General features: G+C 40.9%; 1 protein-coding gene across 3 annotated transcripts in view; it reads left to right on the top strand.

The window, feature by feature from the left end:
- The first annotated feature begins 4,960 nt into the window (after positions 1–4,960).
- The window catches only part of IMPACT (impact RWD domain protein), a 31,205-nt gene continuing 12,386 nt past the window's right edge, over positions 4,961–23,779 (top strand). Inside the window, exons 1-6 of one of the 3 annotated variants that reach the window (XM_050767174.1) lie at positions 4,961–5,108; positions 6,223–6,351; positions 7,181–7,233; positions 8,638–8,700; positions 16,192–16,277; positions 22,892–23,014. In XM_050767174.1, the coding sequence (XP_050623131.1) occupies positions 5,073–5,108; positions 6,223–6,351; positions 7,181–7,233; positions 8,638–8,700; positions 16,192–16,277; positions 22,892–23,014 (490 nt within the window). In that variant the 5' untranslated portion in view covers positions 4,961–5,072. Of the gene's footprint in view, positions 5,109–5,170; positions 6,096–6,222; positions 6,352–7,180; positions 7,234–8,637; positions 8,701–16,191; positions 16,278–22,891; positions 23,015–23,779 lie in introns of those variants that run through there. The other 2 variants (XM_050767177.1, XM_050767176.1) reach the window with 2 other exon arrangements.

Here is a 23,779-nt window from a genome sequence, read left to right as displayed (position 1 = left end):
TAATGTTGGAAGCAAGAATACCAGCAAGGAGGCTGTTGCAGGGGGCTCCGTCAATAGATAACAGCGGCTTGAACTTTTGTGGGAACTATGGGGATGGTGCAAAGTATCAGTAGACAGATTCAGGGGATACTTAGGTGATGGGACAGAAGGAACTTGGTGATGGTTGCATGAGAGGGATGAGGGACAAGGAAGATAAAGGATGGCTGTCATGTGTCTGGTCCATGCAACTGGCAAGTAGAGGAGCCATTTCCTGAGGTTGGGAATGCAGATGAAGAGGCTTTTGAACAGTGGATGCTTTAACGAGAGAGCTCTGTTAGCTGAAGGCAGGATGGGTGGAAGGGAAAAGTCTGGAGTCAGGACAAGGAGCTAAGAGGTCCCTGCAGTAGTATGGGGTGAGGTGATACGGCCTGAACTAAGGTGAGCAGCTGGAATAGAAAGAAGGGAAGGGTCTTAGAAATTAAAATAAAATCCTGAGCCCTCTTAGTGACTGAATGAACTCCCTCTTGGCCAAGGGGACTCTAGAAAAAAAACTGAAAAACTGAATTCCTGGCCACGATGGGAAGGGAGGTCAGACATGCCTCATTATACCACATGCCTTTGGAGGTTAGGTGCAATGACCAGCATTAATGTTAAAATAGAGAGAATAAGACTGACAAGGTCAGGCACAGTGGCTCCCACCTATAATCTCAGCACTTTAGGAGGCTGAGGCAGGCAGATCCCTTGAGCCCAGGAGATTGAGACCAGCCTGGGCAACACAGTGAGACCTTGACTCTAAAACAAATTTAAAAATTAGCCTGGTGTGGCAGTGTGTGCCTGTAGTCCCAGCTACTTGGGGGTGCTGAGGTGGGAGAATTGATTGAGCCCTGGAAATCGAGGCCTCAGTGAGCTATGATTCCCACCACTGCACTCCAGCCCAGGTGACAGAGTGAGATCCTGTCTCTAAGAAATAAAAAATAAAAAGAAGAAGAAGTAGAGGAAGGTTGTGTGGCATTTTTCTAAGGAAAGTTCAGCAAGGTATGGAGCCCAAGCACCCCATCAGAGGAATCCTGTCTCCCAAAAGTAGGCCTACTGAGTAACTGTGCCATACTCTTGCCTGAGAGCTGCCCACGAAAAACGTGGTTTCAGTGCAAGCATAGCAATAGATCTCTGAGCCCAGTAGCTGGAGCCCTCAGTCAATTACTCTTACCGCTAAGATTGAAGAGGTGCTTTTTCTCGGTCATCACACAAGAGTCTCAAAATTTAATGTGCATACAGATCACCTGGGAATCTCATTAAAATGCAGATTCAGTAGGTCTGAAGTGGGGCCTAAGTTTCTGTATTTCTAACAAGCCCTCGGATAACATGCTGTTGGTCCACAGACCTCACTTTAAGTAGCAAGGGCCTAGAGAATACTTGAAAGTATCTTATTCAGGCTATCTAAATGGGTTATGGAGAACTCTTCGCAGGTTTAATGCCTCACCCCTGATGTGCCAGGCAATTCTGTGGAAAACAGATATACACAATTCTAGGTTAGATTTTTGCCATTCAAATAACTCATTCCTCCTTGTGTAAAATCACAGCTGTCAAGCCCTTCTTGTCATACTACTTGTACAATCCCTTTATGATTATCTCTGTATCACCTGCATATGTGCATTCGTTTTTGGTGCCAAGAGAGGGCTTTGACCCTCTATGATGTCAATCATCTCCTTTTCCCCCTCCAATTATTTGGCATGGACAGTATGTTTCTTAATTTTAAGCAAAACGTTTCAAGCCCCTCCTATCAATATTGGCCTCCAAAATCCACCCTACATACAAAGTTTGGTGCAGCCAGTTATCATAAATTTATCTTCTAGGTGTGAGTTCTCAGGGATTTGGGGATGTGCATCTCCTCCTGATTGCCTGAAGATTTGTGCAGTTATCATCCTGACCCCTTTGCATATCTTGGCTCAATTCCCTATATTGTGTCTACTGCATAAAACAGCAGTTTCATACTTTCCAGAAGCCATGGATTTCTTTCTTCAAAGAATGCTTAAGTAGATTAAGCTGTTATGGCTGAAACAACGAGAGATGAAATTAGAGATGACCAGGAACATATCTTGTGAGTTAAGGCGTTTAAGTGTTATCACGAAAGCAAGGGGGAGCAACTAAAGGATTTCAAGGGAGGAGACATTATCAGACTTACACAGTTTGATTACTTTGGCAGAGGCGAGAGAGGAGGATAACTTGAAGAAGGTCCAGATGGAATCAGTAAGATTAGGAAGGAGCATATGAGGAATACAAGGGATATCAAGAAATCAGAGTCATCAGAACTTGCTGCCTGGGTATGGAGGTAAGGAATGAAGAGTATAGTATAGTTATGTCTTCCAATTTTCATCTTGGACAATTATGGATGCAAGGGTCCAAGGGTTGCCAATTATTGAACTGAGGAATATAGAAAAAGGAATAAGTTTAGGAAAAAGTGATTGAGTTCAGTTGTGAACATACTGAGTTTAAGGGAGACAGCCAGTAACCATTTGAGTAAATGGATGTGTACATCATTGGAATCTGTCTTAGAGACCCCGTCTTGGATCCAGGACTGTGTTTTTATTTGCAGAGTATTCTCAGTCTCTGCTTAGGAAACTGCTCAAGGTTTACACCAAGTAGTCTTTTGCAACTGAATTGTCTATACCATCTTGCATTTTTCCAGCACATTCTTCAAAATGTAGGTTGACTACTACACTTGTTAAATTACTTCTTCTCTTTTCAAAGGGCTCCTTGCATGTCCAAGTTTGGGGCCTTATTCAGGGTTCTCTGTATTGGCTACATGCTAATGCTGGCCACAGAAATGGGGAGGGTTTTTTCTGTTCCCTTTGGCAGAAAGAGCCATTTCCATTTAGAATTTGAGCTCAAAAGAAGACTTAAAAGGTTGTAGCTTTGAGGAAATAGGAATTAATAATAGAAAATCATGGGTGTAATCTGTAGAAGATGGTCTGGGTTGCTACGATATGTGGTTAGAATAGAGGTACTATGTGTAACTAATTGAATATATTGTGCTTTGTTTAGAAGGTTAAGTTTTAACGTGGTGTTTTTCAAACTTGGGTTTTAAAGTTTTAGTGGGGCTGCGGGGAGGGAGGGAGTACCGCTAAGTACTTGGGACTTCAGTCCTATTTCCACTTCAGCCAGAACAATCAGTCCTATTTTCATTTCAGCCAGAACAAATTTGTTTTACATAAACTTTCATTGAAGAAAAGGTTCCACGGCCTTTTAAAAAGTGTGAAAACCACTATGTTTGCATAAGCTGTAAGAAATATGAAAAAGTCAGTGAAGAAAGAGTTCAGGGATGGGTGTGGTGGCTCACACCTGTAAACTTAGTGCTTTGGGAGATTGAGGAGGGCGGATCATTTGAGGCTAGGCATTTGGGACCAGTCTGAGCAACAGTGAGACCCCCAACTCTACAAAATATAAAAATAAATAGCTGGGTATGGTGGCACATGCCTATAGTCTTAGCTACTAGGGGAACTGAGGCAGGAAGATTGCTTGAGCCCAGGAGGTTACAGTGACTTATGCTGATGGACCAAATATATGACAGTGGTCTCATAACACCACTTGCATGTCCAATACCGTATTTGTAATACGGTATTTGTACTACCATACCTTACGGCATTTGTACTACCATATTTGTACTGTACCTTTTCTTTGTTTAGATACATAAATACCATGTGTTACAACTGCCTATTCGGTACAGTAACATGCTGTACAGATTTGTAGCTTAGGAGCAACAGGTGATACATAGCCCAGATAAGTAGCAGGCTACACCATCCAAGTCTGTGTAAGTATATTATTCTATGAAGTTCACACTATCACGACGAAACCGCCTAAGGGTAAATTTCTCAGCACTTATCCAACCTTTAAGAGATTCATTACTGTACTTCTGGTTCAGGTTTACTTTTGTTCCCTTCACATCTTAGCCCCTTAAAGGCAATGTATGACATATGATTTTGCATCTCCCATGTTTAGCACAGTAAGAGCCTAATAAATGTCTGTGGAATTAATAAATCCACAAGGCTTATACTCATTGTAAGTGGAATTCTCTACAGGTGTTGAACTCCTAACTCTGAGAAGAGTTTTATTTTTCTGTACAATGATTTATCTTAAGAGAACAGTTTTAAAGGGGGCCAGAAAAATACCCATGATTAAGGAAGAAAGATGTAGTATTTTGAGTTTTTGTGTATTATGTGTGAAGAAAAGTGAAGCAAGCAAGGATGCCTTGCAATCAAGAGAATGACTGCCCGATTGAGGTGTCTTGAATAAGGTGGTTGATATAATTCATAACCAAAGTATTAGAATGTCATGGAACGTGTGTTATCGGCGAGGAAGTAATGGCAAACTGATTCATTTTTTGGGAAAATGAATCAATGCTCTAGTTGACTGGCATAACTACTATCTCGCACAAAAGTTGCCCCCACAATATTCAAGGAGACTAAAGAAAACGATCGCAATACAACAGTGAATGGGAGAATAAGGTTTCTCCTCACGCTTTCAAAATTACTGCCAGCCTTCTCTGTTCTCCAGTTTTGGTGAATCACACCTAACTTTGCCAAAATCCGACAAAACTTGAAACATGTTAAAAACAAACACACAAAACCTTTGCCTGGGAATGTAAAGACGAGTCTGGGGCTGTGGACTGAGGTTTGAGTCCCTTCCCGGGACGCGGCGGTAAATGACTCCCCAAAGTCTCCTGGGCGTTCCGATGGCGCCAAGGCCGCAATGGGCAAGCAAAAGCCCCCCGCCCCGGCACATTCCCAGGAGACAGAGCCAAGAAAGCCTCCCGCAGCAACTCCGGAGGGCCGGCTTTCCCTGTGTCTTTGCCCTACGGGAGAGTGGAAAGGCGGGAGCGAGGCCCCAACGGAAAACCCCACAACAAACCCGGGAGCCCGGAGCCCCTTGCATCGTTCGGCCCGCAACCCGGAAGCAGATGCCGGCTGCGCGGCGTGGCAGGGTTGCGGTTCCGGGTCCGGCCGCGCCGCAGCCAGCTCTCGGCTCGCAGCCGCAGCGCCCCGCCCCCGCGCTCCGGACCTGGCAGGCGGCGGCTGCAGGGCCGGTCCCTGGGCCACATGGCTGAGGGGGACGCAGGGAGCGACCAGAGGCAGGTGAGGCCCCGGCGGGGTGCTGACTCTCCAGGCTCGGCTCGGGCTCGCCTCGCCACCCCAGTCCTCCTCAGCCGAGGGGCACTCCGCCCGGGGCAGCTCCGGGTTCCGCCAGCACCGGCCACGCCATTTGCTCCACCGCGTTCCATTTTTCCGGCGCTTCCCCTCGGCGAGCGCTCTTAGGCCGGCAGCTCCTTGGCGGTCACGGGCTGGGCCTGTCTCGGACGGTGTCCTCGTCAACCATTAACACGCGACTAAGTAGCTCTGGGCCGAAGGCAAAAACCAGGGTTTCGCTCCCCACCCTGCCGCCGCCGGGTCATCTTGGACAAATCACTTAAGAATTCGGGTTTCCCCCTTTGCAAAATGGGCGATAGCCCAGACCCTGCACGTCCCCGAGAGCCCACCGAATCTCACTCCTTCTGGTCCTTGGCATCGAGCTTTCCCTGTGCCTTGTTCACGTGGGCGATCATATGTCTTTTCTTACAGGGCTGTGAGTACAAAATGAAATGCTGCGAAGTCGAATGGATGCTTTGCTTCCCATCTTTTCCCTTTAGGTCCTCCAGTTATTTTTCTGTTTTAACCCCAAGCCCAAAGAATAATTTATGAAATGTTTTAAGGGTTTGATTACCACCCACCCACCCATCCAGTCCTTGTGTATCCCCTCCCCGCCACACAAAATTTCATTCGAAAGAACCAGTGAGACACCCAGGAGGAGTACACAGATAATGTGGGGCAGAGCTATTGGAGGTAGGAGTCGGGTGGAGATTACCTGTTAAAAAAGAGAAGGTGGAACAGAGAAGATAGGTTTATCTTTTCATGTGTGAATGGTCGTTACAAAGTATGGGAGTGCATATATATTAAATTTTGGCTCAGTAGTGGCCAAAAGCAGAGTAACGCAGTAGCAAGCCTGGCTCCAGTCATTGGAGTAGCGCCTAGCAACCACCCAGAGAGTAGAACACGGTGACCTGCTCTTAAGAAACATTTGCCCTGGTAAGGCTCGTCTAGGAATCTTTTATCTATGCTGGTAATGTTGAATGCGAATACCTTATAAAGTAGTAAGAATAGGATTTTAAGATATGTACATTTGTTGACTTTTTAAAACATCAATTTCTTTCAGAATGAGGAAATTGAAGCAATGGCAGCCATTTATGGCGAGGAATGGTGTGTCATTGACGACTGTGCCAAAATATTTTGTATTAGAATTAGCGACGATATAGATGACCCCAAATGGACGCTTTGCTTGCAGGTACTTTTTCCCCCTTCCCTGCAGCCATCTTTCAGTTACAATATTAACTATATGGTTGACTTCTGTATTCTAGTGATTATTTGTGTTGTTTTCTAAATTGTTGTTGGCTTTTGTCAATGGTGAAACACGTGGGCAGTTACATCTCAGATCACTTTCAAATCATACATTGATTGATGGTTTCAATCTTTCTAATCCAGTGCTTTTAATCATTTAGAAGTGTTAATGTACCCTTGAGAGACTGTAGTTTTTCTTCCCTTCATTATTCTCTTCATCTAACAGGAAAGGGTCCAAACCTGGAAAGATGCCTAACATTTAAAAGGAAGGAGAGGTTAATAATGTAGATGACTGGTAGAGGAGACACTCATTTCTTTATTAATTGAGAATCAATGATCAATTATCAGTTGTAATTAGGATAAAATAAATGAAAAGGTCAGCTATGGCTTTTCTTAGTGCTTAATCTTTGATGACTGCTTGTATGTACTTTCAGCATAAAGGAGGCAAAACAGTTTTTGCCAGTGTTTGTTTTTATAATACTGATTTGAAAAGAAGTAGGTGTATGGTTCTCTATTGTATGTTAGCTGTTTCCTATAGTTAATAGTGTTTCCTAGGATTTTTGTAGTATTTCTTTTGAAATACTGAAAAGTGCCCAGAAAATATTATAATGCCACTCCATCCACTTGGGGTCAGGGTATAATGTCCATATTTCAGTTTTCGTTTTCCTTTCACCTCTATCCTCCTTGCCCTTTTTGTCCGATTGCTAGCTTTGTAAATATGGTTACTTTTGAACCTTGATGAAGTGTAAACAGATGTTTTTGAACCTGCATTGTAGGTGATGCTGCCAAATGAATACCCAGGTACAGCTCCACCTATCTACCAGTTGAAGTAAGCTGTATTTCTACATTTATATTGCTATAAAAAGATTATATTTTGAAAGATGTTTATACTGTACTTTGCATTTACGGGAAATATCTTTCTTATTAAAATGTATATAGAAATTAAAAATACCTTTTGAGTTTGGTATAGAGCATTTAAATAAAAATTAAATTCTATAAAACAGTGGAATATGCCACTTTGTATGAAAGAGAATCACAAGGTTCGTAGAGGTGAAGTAGCTGCAGAATTGTCCTTAGAGATGAGGAAGGAAACCTTCCGCTTGAGCCTAGTAATCTAGAAACCTTGGCCGTTAGAGTTTCTCCAAACCTAGTTCTCCTGACCTAACCACAGTTCCTTGATGTACATGTAAGACTGCGTGCCTTCCAGGAGTTACTTATGATGCTTCTGGTGTTTCTACCTGCCCCTTTCCCCATTGATGTTGACGAACCATCTTCTTAGAAGCCCAAGCTTAATCTTTTATGAGTCATGACCTGTTGATGCAAGTGATATTTCATCTACCTTGGCCCCGTCACCCAGTAATATGTATAAACCCTTGGGAACAGAATTGCATAAACTCAATTACTAGGCTGGTCTGATTGTAGACCAGTAATTGATTTATAACCAGTAATTGATCACAACTGGTTAGATTACTTTGTTTCTTCACTCCCACTGCTTCACTTAATTAGCCTTAAAAAAAAAAAAAAAAAACTCAATTACTAGAATTTTTACCTATTAGTTTTTTTGTGCACATATTTTAAAACCATAGCATTAATGCTTACTGTTAATAATGGTTCTGTAAATTTTTATTTTTATTTATTGCAAATGATAGATATAGAATGCTTGTAAACATAAATATCCTTTTCAGAAATTTTTTTTTTTTTTTTTTTTTTTTTTTTTTATGAGATGGAGTCCTGCTCTGTCTGTCTCCCAGGCTGGAGTGCGGAGGCGTGCTTGGCTCATGCAAGCTCCACCTCCCGGGTTCATGCCATTCTCCTGCCTCAGCCTCCTGAGTAGCTGGGACTAGAGGTGCCCACTACTGTGCCTAGCTAATTTTTGTATTTTTGGTAGAGACGGAGTTTTGCCATGTTAGCCAGGATGGTCTTGATCTCCTGACCTCGTGATCCGCCCGCCTTGGCCTCCCAAAGTGGTGGGATTATAAGCATGAGCCACCGCGCCTGGCCAATTTTTAAACCATTAAAACAGAGTAATTTTGGTGTGGGTTTTGTCATGGTTTCTTGGGAAGGCTGAATGAATTAATGCTAATTAAAGCATTTTGTGACTATATAGATTTATACAAATATAAGACCGTTTTATGAAAATAATTTTTTAAAGCCCTGTTTGTGATGTAATCAGTAATTTGAGATATAAACATAATTCTTGAATAATCTTCTTAATTGTTTTATTTAATCTTAGTGCTCCTTGGCTTAAAGGGCAAGAACGCGCGGATTTATCAAATAGCCTCGAGGAAATATATATGTAAGTGACAGGTAATTTTAAAAAAATAATTCTGTTAGTGATTGTATTGTGGGCTTTTGTTGAACCTGTGAACCCTTTGTTAGAACCTTTCTAAACTTTTTAAAGCTACTTCTGCTTTAACAAAAAGAATTCACTTGAAGAGACCTTGAAAGGTTAGTTATATAATTTTATATATGCATTTGATAGCTTCTACTTAGATACAAAAATACAGCAACATTTAGAGCTAATAACTATAAAAAACACTTAGCCAAGCTGGGTACGATGGCATAGGCTTGTAATCCCAGCTATTCAGGAGGTTGAGATGGGAGGATTGCTTGAACCCAGGAGTTCAAGACTAGCCTGGGCAATACAGTGAGACCCCCATCTCAAGCTCAATAAATTAAAAAAAATTATTTGCTAAAAGGATCTTAATTTAAAAAAACACTTAGCCAACTGTGAAAGTAAATTCAGAGATACTGCTCTTGATTTGGTATTTTCATAGGCTATGTAGAATGAAATTGATAACAGAATCCTAAGTGTAATTATGTATTAAATGTCTATGTACCTTGAGTGGTAATTTCCCTTGTATTAGGCCATAAGACTCAGAATCTCTTGGTGGGCTATATTTTTTGTTCATTCCTTCATTCAATAAATATTACATGGCAGGCACTGTACTAGATCCTGGGTGCAGGTATGGCTAGCATGAACAGAAGTGCCCTTTATCATGGCAGTTAGAATTTCTGGTGGGGGAGAGGTATTACTTATAACATTGTAAAAATGAATATAACAATAGCTGTGGTAAGTTCTATGAAAGGAAGATATGCCAGACTAATTGAATTTGAAACAAGACCTGACATAGTCTAGGAGGTGAGGGATGGCTTGTTTGACTTAAAAGCAGAGTTAATTAGGGAATGATAATTCCAGTGAGAGGCCACAGCACAAGGCTTGGTGTCAGGGAGCTTGGCACGTTGTAGGAAACGGTGATGGTGATATGCAGTGGTAAGAGACAGGATGAGATGGAGGGAATATGGTAGGAAAAGGACCTGGAGAGGTAGACAAGACAGGTCCTCCAGAGTTTTGTAGGTTATGTTAAAGATTCTGTCTTTATACTAAGAATAGTTGGAAGTAGAGAAGGGTTTTAGGTAGTAGGGTGCCGTGATAAGATTTTCTCTGTTTTTTTGAGACAGGTTCTTGCTCTCTTGCCCAGGCTGGAGTGCAGTGGCACAATAGTGACTCACTGCAGTCTTGACCTCCGAGGTTCAAGCGATTTCTCCCACCTCAGCCTCCCGAGTAGCTGGGGCTATAGATACATGCCACCATGCCCAGCTAATTTTATTTTTTTTAATTAAATAATTAAAAAAATTTTTTTTTGAGATGGAGTCTTGCTCTGTCGCCCAGGCTGGAGTGCAGTGGTGTGATCTCTGCTCACTGCAACCTCTGCCTCTCGGGTTCAAGCAATTCTTCAGCCTCAGCCTCCCGAGTAACTGGGTCTATAGGCGCCTGCCATCACGCACAGCCAATGTTTGTATTTTTAGTAGAGGCAGGGTTTCACCATGTTGGCCAGGCTGGTCTCGAACTCCTGACCTCAAATGATCCACCCACCTTGGCCTCCCAAAGTGCTAGGATTACAGGCACGAGTCACCATGCTCTGCCTTCAGCTAATTTTTTTAAAAATTATTTTTTTGTAGAGATGGAGCCTTGGTTTGTTGTCCAGGTGGTCTCAAACTCCTGGCCTCAAGCAGTTCTGCCTTGGCCTCCCAAGGTGCAGAGACACAGGTTTAAGCCACTGTGTCTGGCCATGATAATATTTTCATTTAAAAAAGAGCATTCTAGGGCCAGTGTGATGGCTCACACCTGTAAACCCAGCACTTTGAGTGGCTGAGGCAGGTGGATCATGAGGTCAGCGGTTCGAGACCAGCCTGACCAACACGGTGAAACCCCGTCTCTACTAAAAATACAAACACATTAGTTGGGCATGGTGGCGGGCGCCTGTAATCCCAGCTACTTGGGAGGCTGAGGCAGGAGAATCGCTTGAAACTGGAAGGCGGAGGTTGCAGTGAGCCGAGGTTGCGCCACTGCACTCTAGCCTAGGCAACGAGAGCAAAAACTCTGTCTCAAAAATAAATAAATAAATAAATAAATAAATAAGATCATTCTATTTCTGTTTGAAGTAGTGTTTGGAAGGTAGCAAATGTGGGACATCAGTTAGGGGGCTAATGCAGTTGTCTAGAGAAGATATAACTATGATTTAGATTAATTTTAATGAAATAATTTAGTAAAATAAATAATGTTCTGGAATATCAGTTTTACTGTAATCCAGGATCTAGTAAGGATTGTATTATATGTTCTAGGTGGCCACTCCATTTGGTACAGTGACAGTCCCTCTTTGTGTCCCTGGGATCCAGGCCAGGTTTCTTTTCCTTCCAAAATATTTAATTAGAAAATGGTAAGTTGTTGTGGAATCCATTCTACTTATTCCTGCCTAGAGCAAGTATGGTCTTTCTTGGGTCCCCATTTAGTGATTCCATCATGCTTGGCGGAAGTATAAGTATTTCCTTAATTAAATGTTTTCTGAGATCTCTCCCTAACATTATTGGCCACTCCAACTTCTGTGCCCCCAACAAACTTCTTTCTATAATCCTCTCTTATTTACCAATTTATCTGCCCACTACCCCCAGCCCCCGAATAGAATAAGATCAGTATACTGCGGATTTGTTCACCATTAACACCAGAATTGTTCATGTAGTGGCCATTTTTCAGCTCTTACCTAACTTTTGGTGATATTGACCACTTCCTCCTTGGAAATCTTTCCACATTTAACTTCCATCATGTTAATCACATTCATCAGTTAGCGTTTTTTCTTACCCGGGTACAATGTCATACACTCAGAAGTGGCTCTTCACTTGCCTATCCCCTATCCCAAACATCCTCCTTTTACTAAAAGATACCTTCCCACAGGACACAACTTTCCTTTTCTCTTTAACTAGTTCACTTGAGCTATTTGAGACTTAGGAAGTGTCAAATTATAGTTTGTTCTAATGGTGGGATATGGTGTCTTGTTTATTAAATGTGCTCGAATAACCTTGGTCCAGTGATTATTATTTTCACACATGTAGTCTAAATAGAAATACACGTCTTACTTGTAAAACTTTTTTTTTTTTTTTTAAATAGGGCCTCACTGTATTGCCCAAGCTAGCCTTGAACTCCTGGGCTCAAGCCTCAAGTGATCCTCCTGCTTCAGCCTCCCAAGTAGCTGGGACTACAGGCACATACCATCACACCTGGATTTATTTTTAAAACTTCTATGTGACAACTTTTTTTTTTTTTTTTTTCTGAGACTGAGTCTCGCTCTATTGCCCAGGCTGGAGTGCAGTGGCGCGATTTCAGCTTACTGCAACCTCTGCCTCCCAGGTTCAAGCAATTTTCGTGCCTCAGCCTCCTGAGTAGCTGAGATTACAGGTGAGCGCCTGTACACCTGGCTAATTTTTGTATTTTTAATAGAGATGGGGTTTCAGCATTTTGTCCAGGCTGGTTTTGAACTTCTGACCTCAAGTGATCCACCTGCCTCGGCCTCCCAAAGTGCTGGGATTACAGGCATGAGCCACTGCGCCTGGCCTTTGTGACAACTTTTAATCATATTTTCCATATAATTCCAGCAGAGGGCAGCAAGGGAAAAATACAGGTTTTTAGAAATTAAACATGAGCCAAGTGTGGTAGCTTTTGTTTGTAATCCCAGCATTTTCGGAAGCCAATGTGGGAGGATTGCTTGAAGCTAGAAGTTTGAGACCAGCCTGGGCAGCATTGTGAGACCTTCCGCATCTCTATAGAAATTTAAAAAATAAAAACTAACTGGATATGATGGGGTGTGCCTGTAATCCCAGCTACTTGGAAGGCTGAGGTAGAAGGATCACTGGAGTCCAGGAGGTTGAAGTGAAGTCACTGCACTCCAGTCTGGATGATAGAGTGAGACACTGTCTCAAAAATAAATAAATAAAAAGTAAGTCTGTGAAGAAGAGACTCTTTAGAAGAGCAGTCAGTAACTCAGGAGGGATATAGTGGAGGCCTTTATTAAGGCAACAAGAATACGAGTGGAGAAGAAGGTCAGTTAAAGAAATACTTAAAAATATATTAGCCAGGCGCAGTGGCTCATGCCTGTAATCCCAGCGCTTTGGGAGCCTGAGGCAGGCGAATCACCTGAGGTCAGGGGTTTGAGAGAGACCAGCCTGACCAACATGGAGAAACCCCATCTCTACTAAAAATGTAAAATTATCCAGGCGTGGTGGCGCATGCCTATAATCCCAGCTACTTGGGAGGCTGAGGCAGGAGAATCACCTGAACCCAGGAGGCAGAGGTTGCAGTGAGCTGAGATCGCGCCATTGCACTGCAACCTGGGCAACAAGAGCAAAACTCCGTCTCAAAAAATATATATATATATATAAGCTAGGATTTGGTGATTGATTAGATGTAGGTTAGTTTGGTTATTGTACCTACTTTTTTTTTTCCTGAGATGGGGTCTCTCTCTGTTGCCTAGGCTGGAATGCAGTGGCATGATCGTAGTTCACTGCAACCTTGACCTCCTGGGCCCAAGTGATCCTCCTGCCTTAGCCTCCCGAGTGTCTGGGTTTATAGGTGTGCCACCACTGGCTAATTTTTTTTTTTTTTTTTTGTAAAGAAAGGGTCTCGCTACCTTGCCCAGACTTATCTGAAATTCCTGGCCTCGTGTGATCTATCTGCCTCTGCATGTCAAAATGTTGAAATTACAGGCATGAGCTATTGTGCCCAGCCCTTAATTTTTATTTAAATATTTTGCATATGAATATTTTGAATAAATGAAAATATTTTGATAAAACAAAAAGTAAATACATTTAAAATACTTAGAATATGATACTATTTAAGATAAAATGAAAAGGATTACAAGTTTTTTATAGTATTTGATTTTGTGAATTTCTATTATAGCAATATTTAATTTAGAATCCAAGAAGATAATTTTTGAAATTTTCTACATCTCTTCACCTTTTGATGCATCATGGAATCTTAGGTTTTAATGTTGGTGAGTGAGGCTTCTTGAATCAAAAATTACATTGGATAAAGTTAAACAGACAAGGAAGACTGTATTCAAGGCCCCTGCAATAAGGGAAAGAGGCCAGAACCAAGTGTAAACTCAACTCCTCTGAAACAAAAGGCAGATGGGTTTTTAAGGGCCGGGATGAGCTAGTGCAAAAGTACTGAAAGATATTATGTGGGACCATTAATCGGGTGTGTTGGGCATATTAAGTCATTGTTGAGTCTGCAAATATTTCTCTTTGTAAGTAGGCCATGTGTGTTTACTAATACGCACCCATTGAAGTTAGCCTCCTGTACTTCCACAGAGACTGGAAGGTAAGGGCAGTGTCTTTGATGATGATGTGTTTCAAAGGGATGGTTCCCAGGTCCTTGAGAAAGACATTTCCTGGGTTGTAAAACCAATTAAAGTTTTCTGTAAAACGATTTACATATATCTCAAAGAGACAGAGAAGGAATTTACAATGACAAGTTCTGTAAAGAAAATGCTCTAAGAAAAGGGAGGTAAGGTCCTAGAGTCAGGAATGGGCCCATATAAAGTTTAGTCTAGCTGAGGTTAAGGCTGTTTCAGTCAGACTTTTGGAGTCAGTTTTTAAAATAGTGGCATCTCTTTGTGTCTGTTTTCTCATCTGTAGAAAGGGGATCATATTGTCAGCATTAAACTAGCAGCTATCTTTTTTTTATTCTTTAAATTTTTTTTTTTTTAGTTTTTTGAGTCTTGCTGTGTTGCCCAGGCTGGAGTGCAGTGTCACAATCATAGCTCACTTCAGCCTCCAAGCTTCCGGGTTCAAGTGATCCTTCCACCTCAGCCTCCTAAGTAGCTGGGATTACGGGCACCCATCACTGTGCCTGGCTAAGTTTTTGAATTTCTTGCAGAAACGGAGCCTCGCTTTGTTGCCCAGGCTGGTCTCAAACTCTTGGTTTTAAGCTATCTTCCTACAGTGCTAAGAGTATAGGTGTGAGCAACCACATCTGGCTGGTTTTTTTTTTGTTTGTTTTCTGTTTTTTGTTTTTTTTTGTTTGTTTGTTTTTGAGAAGGAGTCTTTTTCTGTTGCCCAGGCTGGAGTGCAGTGGCACGATCTCCACTCACTGCAACCTCCACCTCCCAGGCTCAAGCAATCCTCCCACCTCAGCTTCCTGAGTAGCTGGGATTACAGGCACCACCACATCTGGCTAATTTTTGTATTTTTTTTGTAGAGAAGGGATTTTGCCATGTTGCCCAGGCTGGTCTCGAACTCCTGAGCTTAGGTGATCTGCCCACCCTGGCCCCCCAGAGTGCTTTGATTACACTACACCCGGCCCTGGACTGTTCTTATTTTAAAAAGCATCTCTTCCAGCTTATAATATTGAAAATTAGGTGACGGAAACTCAGATCAAATGATTAGTTTAACTTTACACAGCTTAGTGCATTTTAGTGAATAGCTTTACTGTTATATCAACCAATACAAGTATTTAGTTTTAGTACTAGGAATTGTAGTGATGTGGGGTGTGATGGGGAGGATTTGAGGGTACAGAATTATTTGAAAACGTTGTTTTTTTCTGTCTGCTTGTTTTGAAAGTTTCGGTGGGTGCTGATGAGTAGTAATAAAGAGAGATAATGGTTTCAAGGGAAACTGTTAGAGGAAAGAGGTGAAGTGTTGCTGTATAGTAGTGTGGTGATATCTTTAAACACATACCATACTTATCTACAGTTAGTGTCTTTCTCTAAAGAGCAGACGCTTGGGCCTTTATTTTATTGCTGTTGCCATCATTTAACATAACTATGGACATGACTTCAAAACCCGTGACACATTCTTTTTCTCAGTGATCCTTTGAGATGGATTTCGTTACCCGGGACAACCAAATATCATTTGGAACCAAAATTTATCAATTTAGGCAATAGAATATTTATTTAGGCAATAGAATATTAGGCAATAGAATGTTTTGTCAGAAACAAGATATGAATATAAAATTGTTGAATTGTCTTTTAGGTCTTGTAAATTGACTCCCTGAAGGAGTTCCCCATATGCTTTGCATTCTTTGTTGTTGAGATAAGTATACTAAATGATAAGGGTACCAAATAAGTGGTTTGAAATTCTTTAAAAAGTTTAAAAAAATCAAGCAATGATCATACTGAAAGATTGTATCCACTTACAGAAACTAAGTCACATTTATATTTCTCTAATCCATCTAGTTTGGAAATGTTTATTCCCCTCTTTAGTTACCACTCTTCTGCTTATTTTAAAGTTAGCCATGTTAATTTTGGAGTCGACTGGAATTTTTAAGGTTGCTATAACCTGTATTAAATACTCAGACACAAATGTTGATAAACCCCAGGTTTTTATAAATTATTTTAAAAAAGAAATGGTTAGATTGTTTATAATGTCTTTGATTGTAAATGTCAATATCTTCTTGAATTTGAGAAGATGATTTTTGAAATAACAAATTTTGTTTTCCCTGAATTTTGTTTAGACAGAATATCGGTGAAAGTATTCTTTACCTGTGGGTGGAGAAAATAAGAGATGTTCTAATACAAAAATCTCAGATGACAGAACCAGGTAGGATTGAAAAATACTATCAATAGTCTTTTAACTTATAATTACATTTTTATGTAGATACTCTAATTGAAATTTAATATGAAAATCTGTATTCTGGGTAAGGTTTGTGTGTTATAAAATCCAAGTTTCTCTGAAAAGTTTCATTACTTATGTAATTATAGTTATTTCTTTCTATAAGGTTTAGCGTCTTTGATTTCATATTATAGTATTCCTCCTTATCTGAGATTTCACTTTCCATGGTTTCAGTTACCTGTGGTCAACTGTTGTCTGAAAATATTAAATGGAAATTTCCAGAAATAATTCATAAGTTTTAAATTGTGTGCCATTCTGAAAATATTATGAAATCTTGGGCTGTGCCATTCTATCACTTCATCTCATCACATAGGCATTTATAATTTTACGTCATCACAAGAAAGGTAAGTGCAGTGCAATATATATATATATATACACACACACACGTATATATATATGGTTTTTTTTTTTTTGAGACAGAGTCTTGCTCTGTTGCCCAGGCTGGAGTGCAGTGGCGTGATCTCGGCTCACTGCAACCTCCGCCTCCCGGGTTCACATCATTCTCCTGCCTCAGCCTCCGCAGTAGCTGGGACTACAGGTGCCCGCCACCACGCCCGGCTAATTTTTTTTTGTATTTTTAGTAGAGACGGGATTTCACCATGTTAGGCAGGATGGTCTCTATCTCCTGACCTCATGATCTGCCTGCCTCAGCCTTCCAAAGGGCTGAGATTACAGGCATCAGCCACTGCACCTGGCCTCAAAGTATGTTGTTATAATTGGCCTATTTTGGTTTTAATTATTGTTGTTCATCTCTTACTGTGACTAATTTATAAAATAAACTTTATCATAGATATGTATATATAGGAAAAAACAGCATATATAGGACTCAGTACTATCTGTGCTTCGAGGCATCCACTGCAGGGTCTTAGAACATATCCCTTGCAGATAAAGAAGACTCCTGTATACTTTTATAGAAGTAGAATTTTATGGTGAAAGAACTTGGATCGAAAATTTCTGTTCTCTTTGACTATAGTTAAGGTAATGTGAACTTTGTAACTTTCCTCATGAATTATTAGACTACATAAATGAGATATTTCTTTCTTTTTTTCTTTTTTTTGAGACAGAGTCACAGTTCATCACCCAGGCTGGAGTGCAGTGGTACGATCTCGGCTCACTGCAACCTGTGCCTCCCAGGTTCAAGCAATTCTCCTCCCTCAGCCTCCCAAGTAGCTGGGATTACAGGCGTATAACAACACGCCTGGCTAATTTTTGTCTTTTTAGGAGAGACAGGGTTTCACCATGTTGGCCAGGCTGGTCTTGAACTCCTGACCTCAAATGATCCACCTGCCTTGGCTTCCCAAAGTGCTGGGATTACAGGCATGAGCCGCTGTATCCAGCTGAGATATTAATTTCAAATGAGTCTAGTGTTTATAGAAAAAGAATTTTGGGAAGCACAGTGACCAATATTAGGATATAGAAATTAACTTTGCAGTTGAATTTTTTATTGAGATATAATTTATATGTCGTAATTACCCTTTTAAAGTGTACAGTTCAGTGGTTTTTAGTATTCCCATTGTTAGGCAGCCATTACTACTAATTTTAAAACATCTGAACATTTATATTTTGCTCTATTATTAATCTTCTATTGAATCATTTAAGTAGATGAACAACATGGAGGTTTTCAGTGTTTCCTCTTACTTCACTTGCTAGTCTTTGTTTCACTTACCACAAAGGCCTTTGAGAGGGTGAAATAACTCTATTTAACATGTTATTTCCAAATAGGATGTTCTTGTTACACTGCTAGAATTGTTTTTAATATGAGAAAAAGAGGGATTACAAAAGAACTTGGGCCTGTAATCCCAGCACTTTGGGAGGTCGAGGTGGGAGGATTGCTTGAGCCTGAAAGATCAAGGCTGCAGTGAGCTATGATCATGCCACTGCACTCCAGCCTGGGTGCAGGGTGAGATCCTGTCTCCAAAAAAAGAAGAAGAAAAGAAAAGAAAAACAGAACCTGGTAGTTTACTTACTAATTTTTTAGAAAGCTATTTACGGGAAACTATTTAGGACTCCTTTGGCAAAGTCAGTGTAAAGTTGATAGCAGTATATCTTTTTTTAGAGCCCTTTTACCATTTTTCTATGAGTGCAAGTATTTTTACTGCTTCTATTAAAATCAGAGAGATAAGGATAGACACTCGGTTCTCTATGGTATGATTATGACACATTGCATGCCTGTATCAAAATATCTCATGTGTCCCATAAATATGTACACCTGTTAAGTATCTACAAACATTAAAAAAAAAGAGATAAATGACATGAAGATATTGTCTGTATAACAATCTTTCTCCAAGTATTTTCTTCAACTTTTTATGATCCATGTTCTGATTTTGTAGCATTTCAGGGCATCTATGAGAAAAGTATTCTCAGAATTCCAAAAACAAGTTATTTGTCAATCTGCCTTTCTAGAGATGGATTACAGAAATGGAATGTATTATAGTAAAAAATTAGGACTCTGAAAATTTTGTATCACTTAACTCTTAGGAAATTTTAATAATTGATCTTAAAAATGACATTTTTTTCTGGGTACAGTGGCTCATGTCTGTAATCCTACCACTTTGGGAGGCTGAGGCAGGCAGATCACTTGAGGTCAGGAGTTTGAGACCAATCTGGCCAACATGGTAAAACCACATCTCTACTAAAAATATAGAAACTAGCTGGGCTTGGTGACAGGTGCCTGTAATCCCAGCTACTCGGGAGACTGAGGCAGGAGAATTGCTTGAACCTGGGAGGTGGAGGTTACAGTGAGCTGAGATGGCCCCACTGTACTCCAGCCTGGGTGACAGAGTGTGACTCAGTCTCCAAAAAAAAAAAATAAATAAAAAAATAAAATAAAATAATATTTTTCCTTACCTGTATCCATAATATAGTTTAACCACTCCTTAACTTTTGGAGTTACTGATTTGTGTTGTATAATTCATGATTTTGAATTTTTAGAAATTTTTTTGTTTGGATTATTTTCTTTAAAATTGTTTTTGTAGACTTCGTAATAAAGTGGAAGGCTTAACAATTCTGAAGAACTAAGAAGAAAAAGAGCTAGTGATCAGAATAGCTCATGAGAAGTCTCTTCTGCTAGTCATTTACTTGTTAAGTAATTCATTTTGATTTCACTGTTAATCTTCAGTACAGATTTATTCTTTATTATTTATATATTTTTTCAGCATAGAAATTCTGATTTTGAACTGATTATACACAGCTGTTTACAATTTCTAAAACTTTTGAACTAATTTTAAACTTACAGAAAAGTTACAAAAATGGTATGAAGGGCTCTTTTATATCCTTTACCCTGATTTCCTGTTAACATCCTATATAACCATCATACAGTTATCAAGAGCAGAAAACTGACACTGGTGTGGTATTATTAACTAAACTAAGGAGCTTATTCAGATTTTACAAACTTACCAATATCCTTTCTGCTATTGTAGGATCTTGTCTAGGATTCTACATTGTATTCCATTGTTGTGTCTCTTTACTCTCCTTTAGTCTGTAAACAGTTACTCAATGTTTCCTTGACTTTTATAACCTTGACACTTAACGAAGACTACTGATAGTTTTTTTGTAGAATGCCCCTGAATTTGGGTTTGTCCAGTGTTTTCTCACGCTTGGAGTGAGATTAGCCATTTTTGGCAAGAATACTAAAAAAATGCTGTTGCGTCTTTCATAGTGCAGCGTATCAAAGAATTTATATCATATGCTTTTTTTAAAATTTTTTTGAAACAATTTCGCTCTGTCACCCAGGCTGGAGTGCAGTGGCACAGTCTTGGCTCACTGCAGCCTCTGCCACCTGGGTTTAAGTGATTCTCCTGCCTCAGCCTCCCGAGGAACTGGGATCACATGCGCCTGTCACCATGCCTGGCTAATTTTTTGTGTGTTTTTAGTAGAGATGGAGTTCCACCATGTTGGCCAGGCTGATCTTGAACTCCTGACCTCAAGTGATCCGCCTGCCTCGGCCTCCCAAAGTGCTGAGATTATAGGCGTGAGCCACCATGCCTGGCCTATATGCCTTATTTTTAATTTTTTTTTTTTTTTTTTTTTTTTTTTTTTTGAGACGGAGTCTCCCTCTGTCGCCCAGGCTGGAGTGCAGTGGCCGCATCTCAGCTCACTGCAAGCCCCGCCTCCCGGGTTCACGCCATTCTCCTGCCTCAGCCTCCCGAGTAGCTGGGACTACAGGCGCCCGCCACCTCACCCGGCTAGTTTTTTGTATTTTTTAGTAGAGACGGGGTTTCACCGTATTAGCCAGGCTGGTCTCGATCTCCTGACCTCGTGATCCGCCCGTCTCGGCCTCCCAAAGTGCTGGGATTACAGGCTTGAGCCACCGCGCCCGGCCCGTTATTTTTAATTTTAATTTTAATTTTTGAGACTGAATATTGCTCTGTCACCCAGGCTGGAGTGTGGTGGCATGAACACATGGCTCACTGTAGCCTCCACCTCCCGGGCTCAAGCTATCCTCCCAGGCTTGGAGGATATAGCTGGGATATAGGGTGTAGCTCCAGCATAGGAAGACCCTGTCTCTACAAAGAATTTAAAAAGAGCTGGGAGTACAAAAAATTTTAAAAGTAGCAGGGAGTGGTGGTGTACTCCCAGCTACTTTTAAAATTTTTTGTACAGACGAGGTTGCCTAGGCTGGTCTCAAACTCCTATGCTCAAGTGATGCTCCCGCCTCAATCTCCCAAAGTGCTGGGATTACAGGTGTGAGCCACTGTGTGTGCTGTATCATAGGCCTTATTATTGGTGATATTTACCTTGATATCTCAGTTAAGGTGGTGTTTGCCAGATGTCTCCACTGTAAATCCTGTAGTCAGGGTTCTCCAGAGAAACAGAACCAATAGAATGTATGCGTGTATATATATATGTGTGTATGTACACACACACACACACACACACACACACAGAAATATATTTTAAGAAATTGGCTTATACAGTTGTGGAAGGTGGAAAGTCCAAAATTTGCAGGATAGGCTGGCAGGCTGGGGATCCAGGGAAGAGTGAATGTTATGGTTTGAAAACAAAGATGGTCTGCTGGAAAAATTTTCTCTTCTCGGGAAAGAGGAAAAATTTCCTCTTCCTGGGTAGAAAAATTTCTACCAAGAAAAGACCTCTGGGGAGGTCAGTCTTTTCATGTTAAGGCCGTCAGCTGATTGGATGAGGCCCATATGGAAGAAAGTCTGCTTTACTCAAAGTAACTGAGTTAATTATTAATCTCATCCAAAAAATACCTTCAGAGAAAAATCTAGAATAGTGTTTAACCAAATATATGGGTACTGAGGCTGGGCACAGTGGCTTGCACCTGTAATCCCAGCACTTTAGGAGGCCGAGGTGGGTGGATCACTTAAGGTCAGGAATTCAGGACCAGCGTGGCCAAACATAGTGAAACCCCATCTCTACTAAAAATACAAAAATTAGCCGGGCATGGTGGTGTGTGCCTGTAATTGCAGCTACTTGGGAGGTTGAGGCAGGAGAATCACTTGAACCCGGGGAGGTGGAGGTTGCAGTGAGCTGAGATGGCACCACCATACTCCAGCCTGGGTGACAGAATGAGACTGTGTCAAACAAAAGTAAACAAATATATGGGTACTGTGGCCTAGCCAAGTTGACATGTAAGATTAACCACTGCGGTTACTATCTTTCTCTTTGTAGCTTGAGGGAGATACTTTGAAGCTATGCTAATATCCTGTTTCTCCTTAAACTTTCAGCCACTAATTTTAGCATCTATCCATGGAACTTGTCAACAATATTTATTACTGTGGTGTTTGCCTGATGATGATTTTCTATTTTCTTCATTTCTTCTTCATTTAGTAATTGGAATTCTATTATGAGGAAGGGATGTCTGTCCTCCCCATTTATGTATTTATTTGTTTATCTGTTCATTATTTATATCAGTATAGACTCATGTATATTATTTCAGTCCATGGGTTAAAATGCCATAAGATCATTTTTTTTGTTGTTGTTGCTCAAATTGTTCTAGCTTTGACCTTTAAGGGCCCCTTCAGGTTAGCTCCTGTGTTCTTTTTATAAGCCCCATCTCCTTTTGAGCATTTCCCAGTTTGTGGATCCACACAACGTTCCAGGTTCATCTTATAATTTCCTTGCTCCAACTCAGGAATCAACCAGTTCTCCTATGGGCTGAGTGCTGGTTCCTACCATTGAAGAATGGTGTTTAGAACCCAAGACCTGGGCGCGGCATGGTGGCTCACGCCTGTAATCCCAGCTCTTTGGGAGGCCGAGGCAGGTGGATCATGAGGTCAGGAGATCGAGGCTAACACGGTGAAACCCCGTCTCTACTAAAAATACAAAAAATTAGCTGGGCGTGGTGGTGGGCACCTGTAGTTCCAGCTACTCGGAAGACTGAGGCAGGAGAATGGCGTGAACCCGGGAGGCGGAGCTTGCAGTGAGCTGAGATCACCCCACTGTACTCTAGCCTGGGCGACAGAGCGAGACTCCATCTCAAAAAAAAAAAAACAAAACAAAAACCCAAGACCCAGTGATTTTTTAAAACAGCATCGTTTCTTATCTGCATTGTAGAGTAATTGTGTCTCATATTCACATAGGCCCAGATGTAAAGAAGAAAACTGAAGAAGAAGATGTTGAATGTGAAGATGATCTCATTTTAGCATGCCAGCCAGAAAGTTCGGTTAAAGCACTGGATTTTGATATCAGTGAAACTCGGACAGGTATAATGTTACTTACTGATTTCTTTTGTGGAGAGTGGGTTGGTAGTATTATGTATTGTTCTTTGAGGTGATAGATAAATGTACTAATTTTCTCAAATTTTAGGAAGGAGTTACTAATTTGCAGATAAGATTAATTTTTTTCCTGCCTGTTGGCAATTTTGGTGTTTGCCAAGTCTTACCAGAATGGTAAGAAATAAATGGAAATTTACTCTTTTCCCCCTGCTTTCTAGAGTTTTGATTTACTGATCGAAGAAATTGAAACTAAGTAAAGCTATTAATGTTTTTGTTCACATCATGTTTTTATATTTCTGTATTAAAATCCTTAGCTGTTTCCTGATGTCTCAGGATTAAATTTTAGTCTCTGCTCACAGGTACAAATATATTAACTGAAAGTGCAGCCCCTGAAATTAAAGCTGGTAAAATGCCTTTAAGAGTTTTTTTTTTTGTGAGAGACGAGGTCTCGCTGTGTTGCCCAAGTTGTCCTTGAACTCCTGGGCTCCAGTGATCCTTTCACCTCAGCCTCCAAGTAGCTGAGACTCTAAGAATGCACCATTGTGCCCAGCTTGAGTTCAGTTTTTTTTTTTTTCTTTGAGATAGAGTCTTGCTCTGTCGCCCAAGCTGGAGTGCAGTGGCACGATCTCAGCTCACTGCAGCCTTGCCTTCCAGGTTCAAGTGATTCTCCTGCCTCAACCTCCTAAGTAGTTGGGATTACTGGCATATGCCACCATGCCTGGCTAATTTTTGTATTTTTAGTAGAGATTGGGT

This window comes from Macaca thibetana, chromosome 18 (assembly GCF_024542745.1).
Source record: "Macaca thibetana thibetana isolate TM-01 chromosome 18, ASM2454274v1, whole genome shotgun sequence".
NCBI classification, from domain to species: Eukaryota; Metazoa; Chordata; class Mammalia; order Primates; family Cercopithecidae; genus Macaca; species Macaca thibetana.
This window is presented reverse-complemented; position numbering and strand designations above follow the sequence as displayed.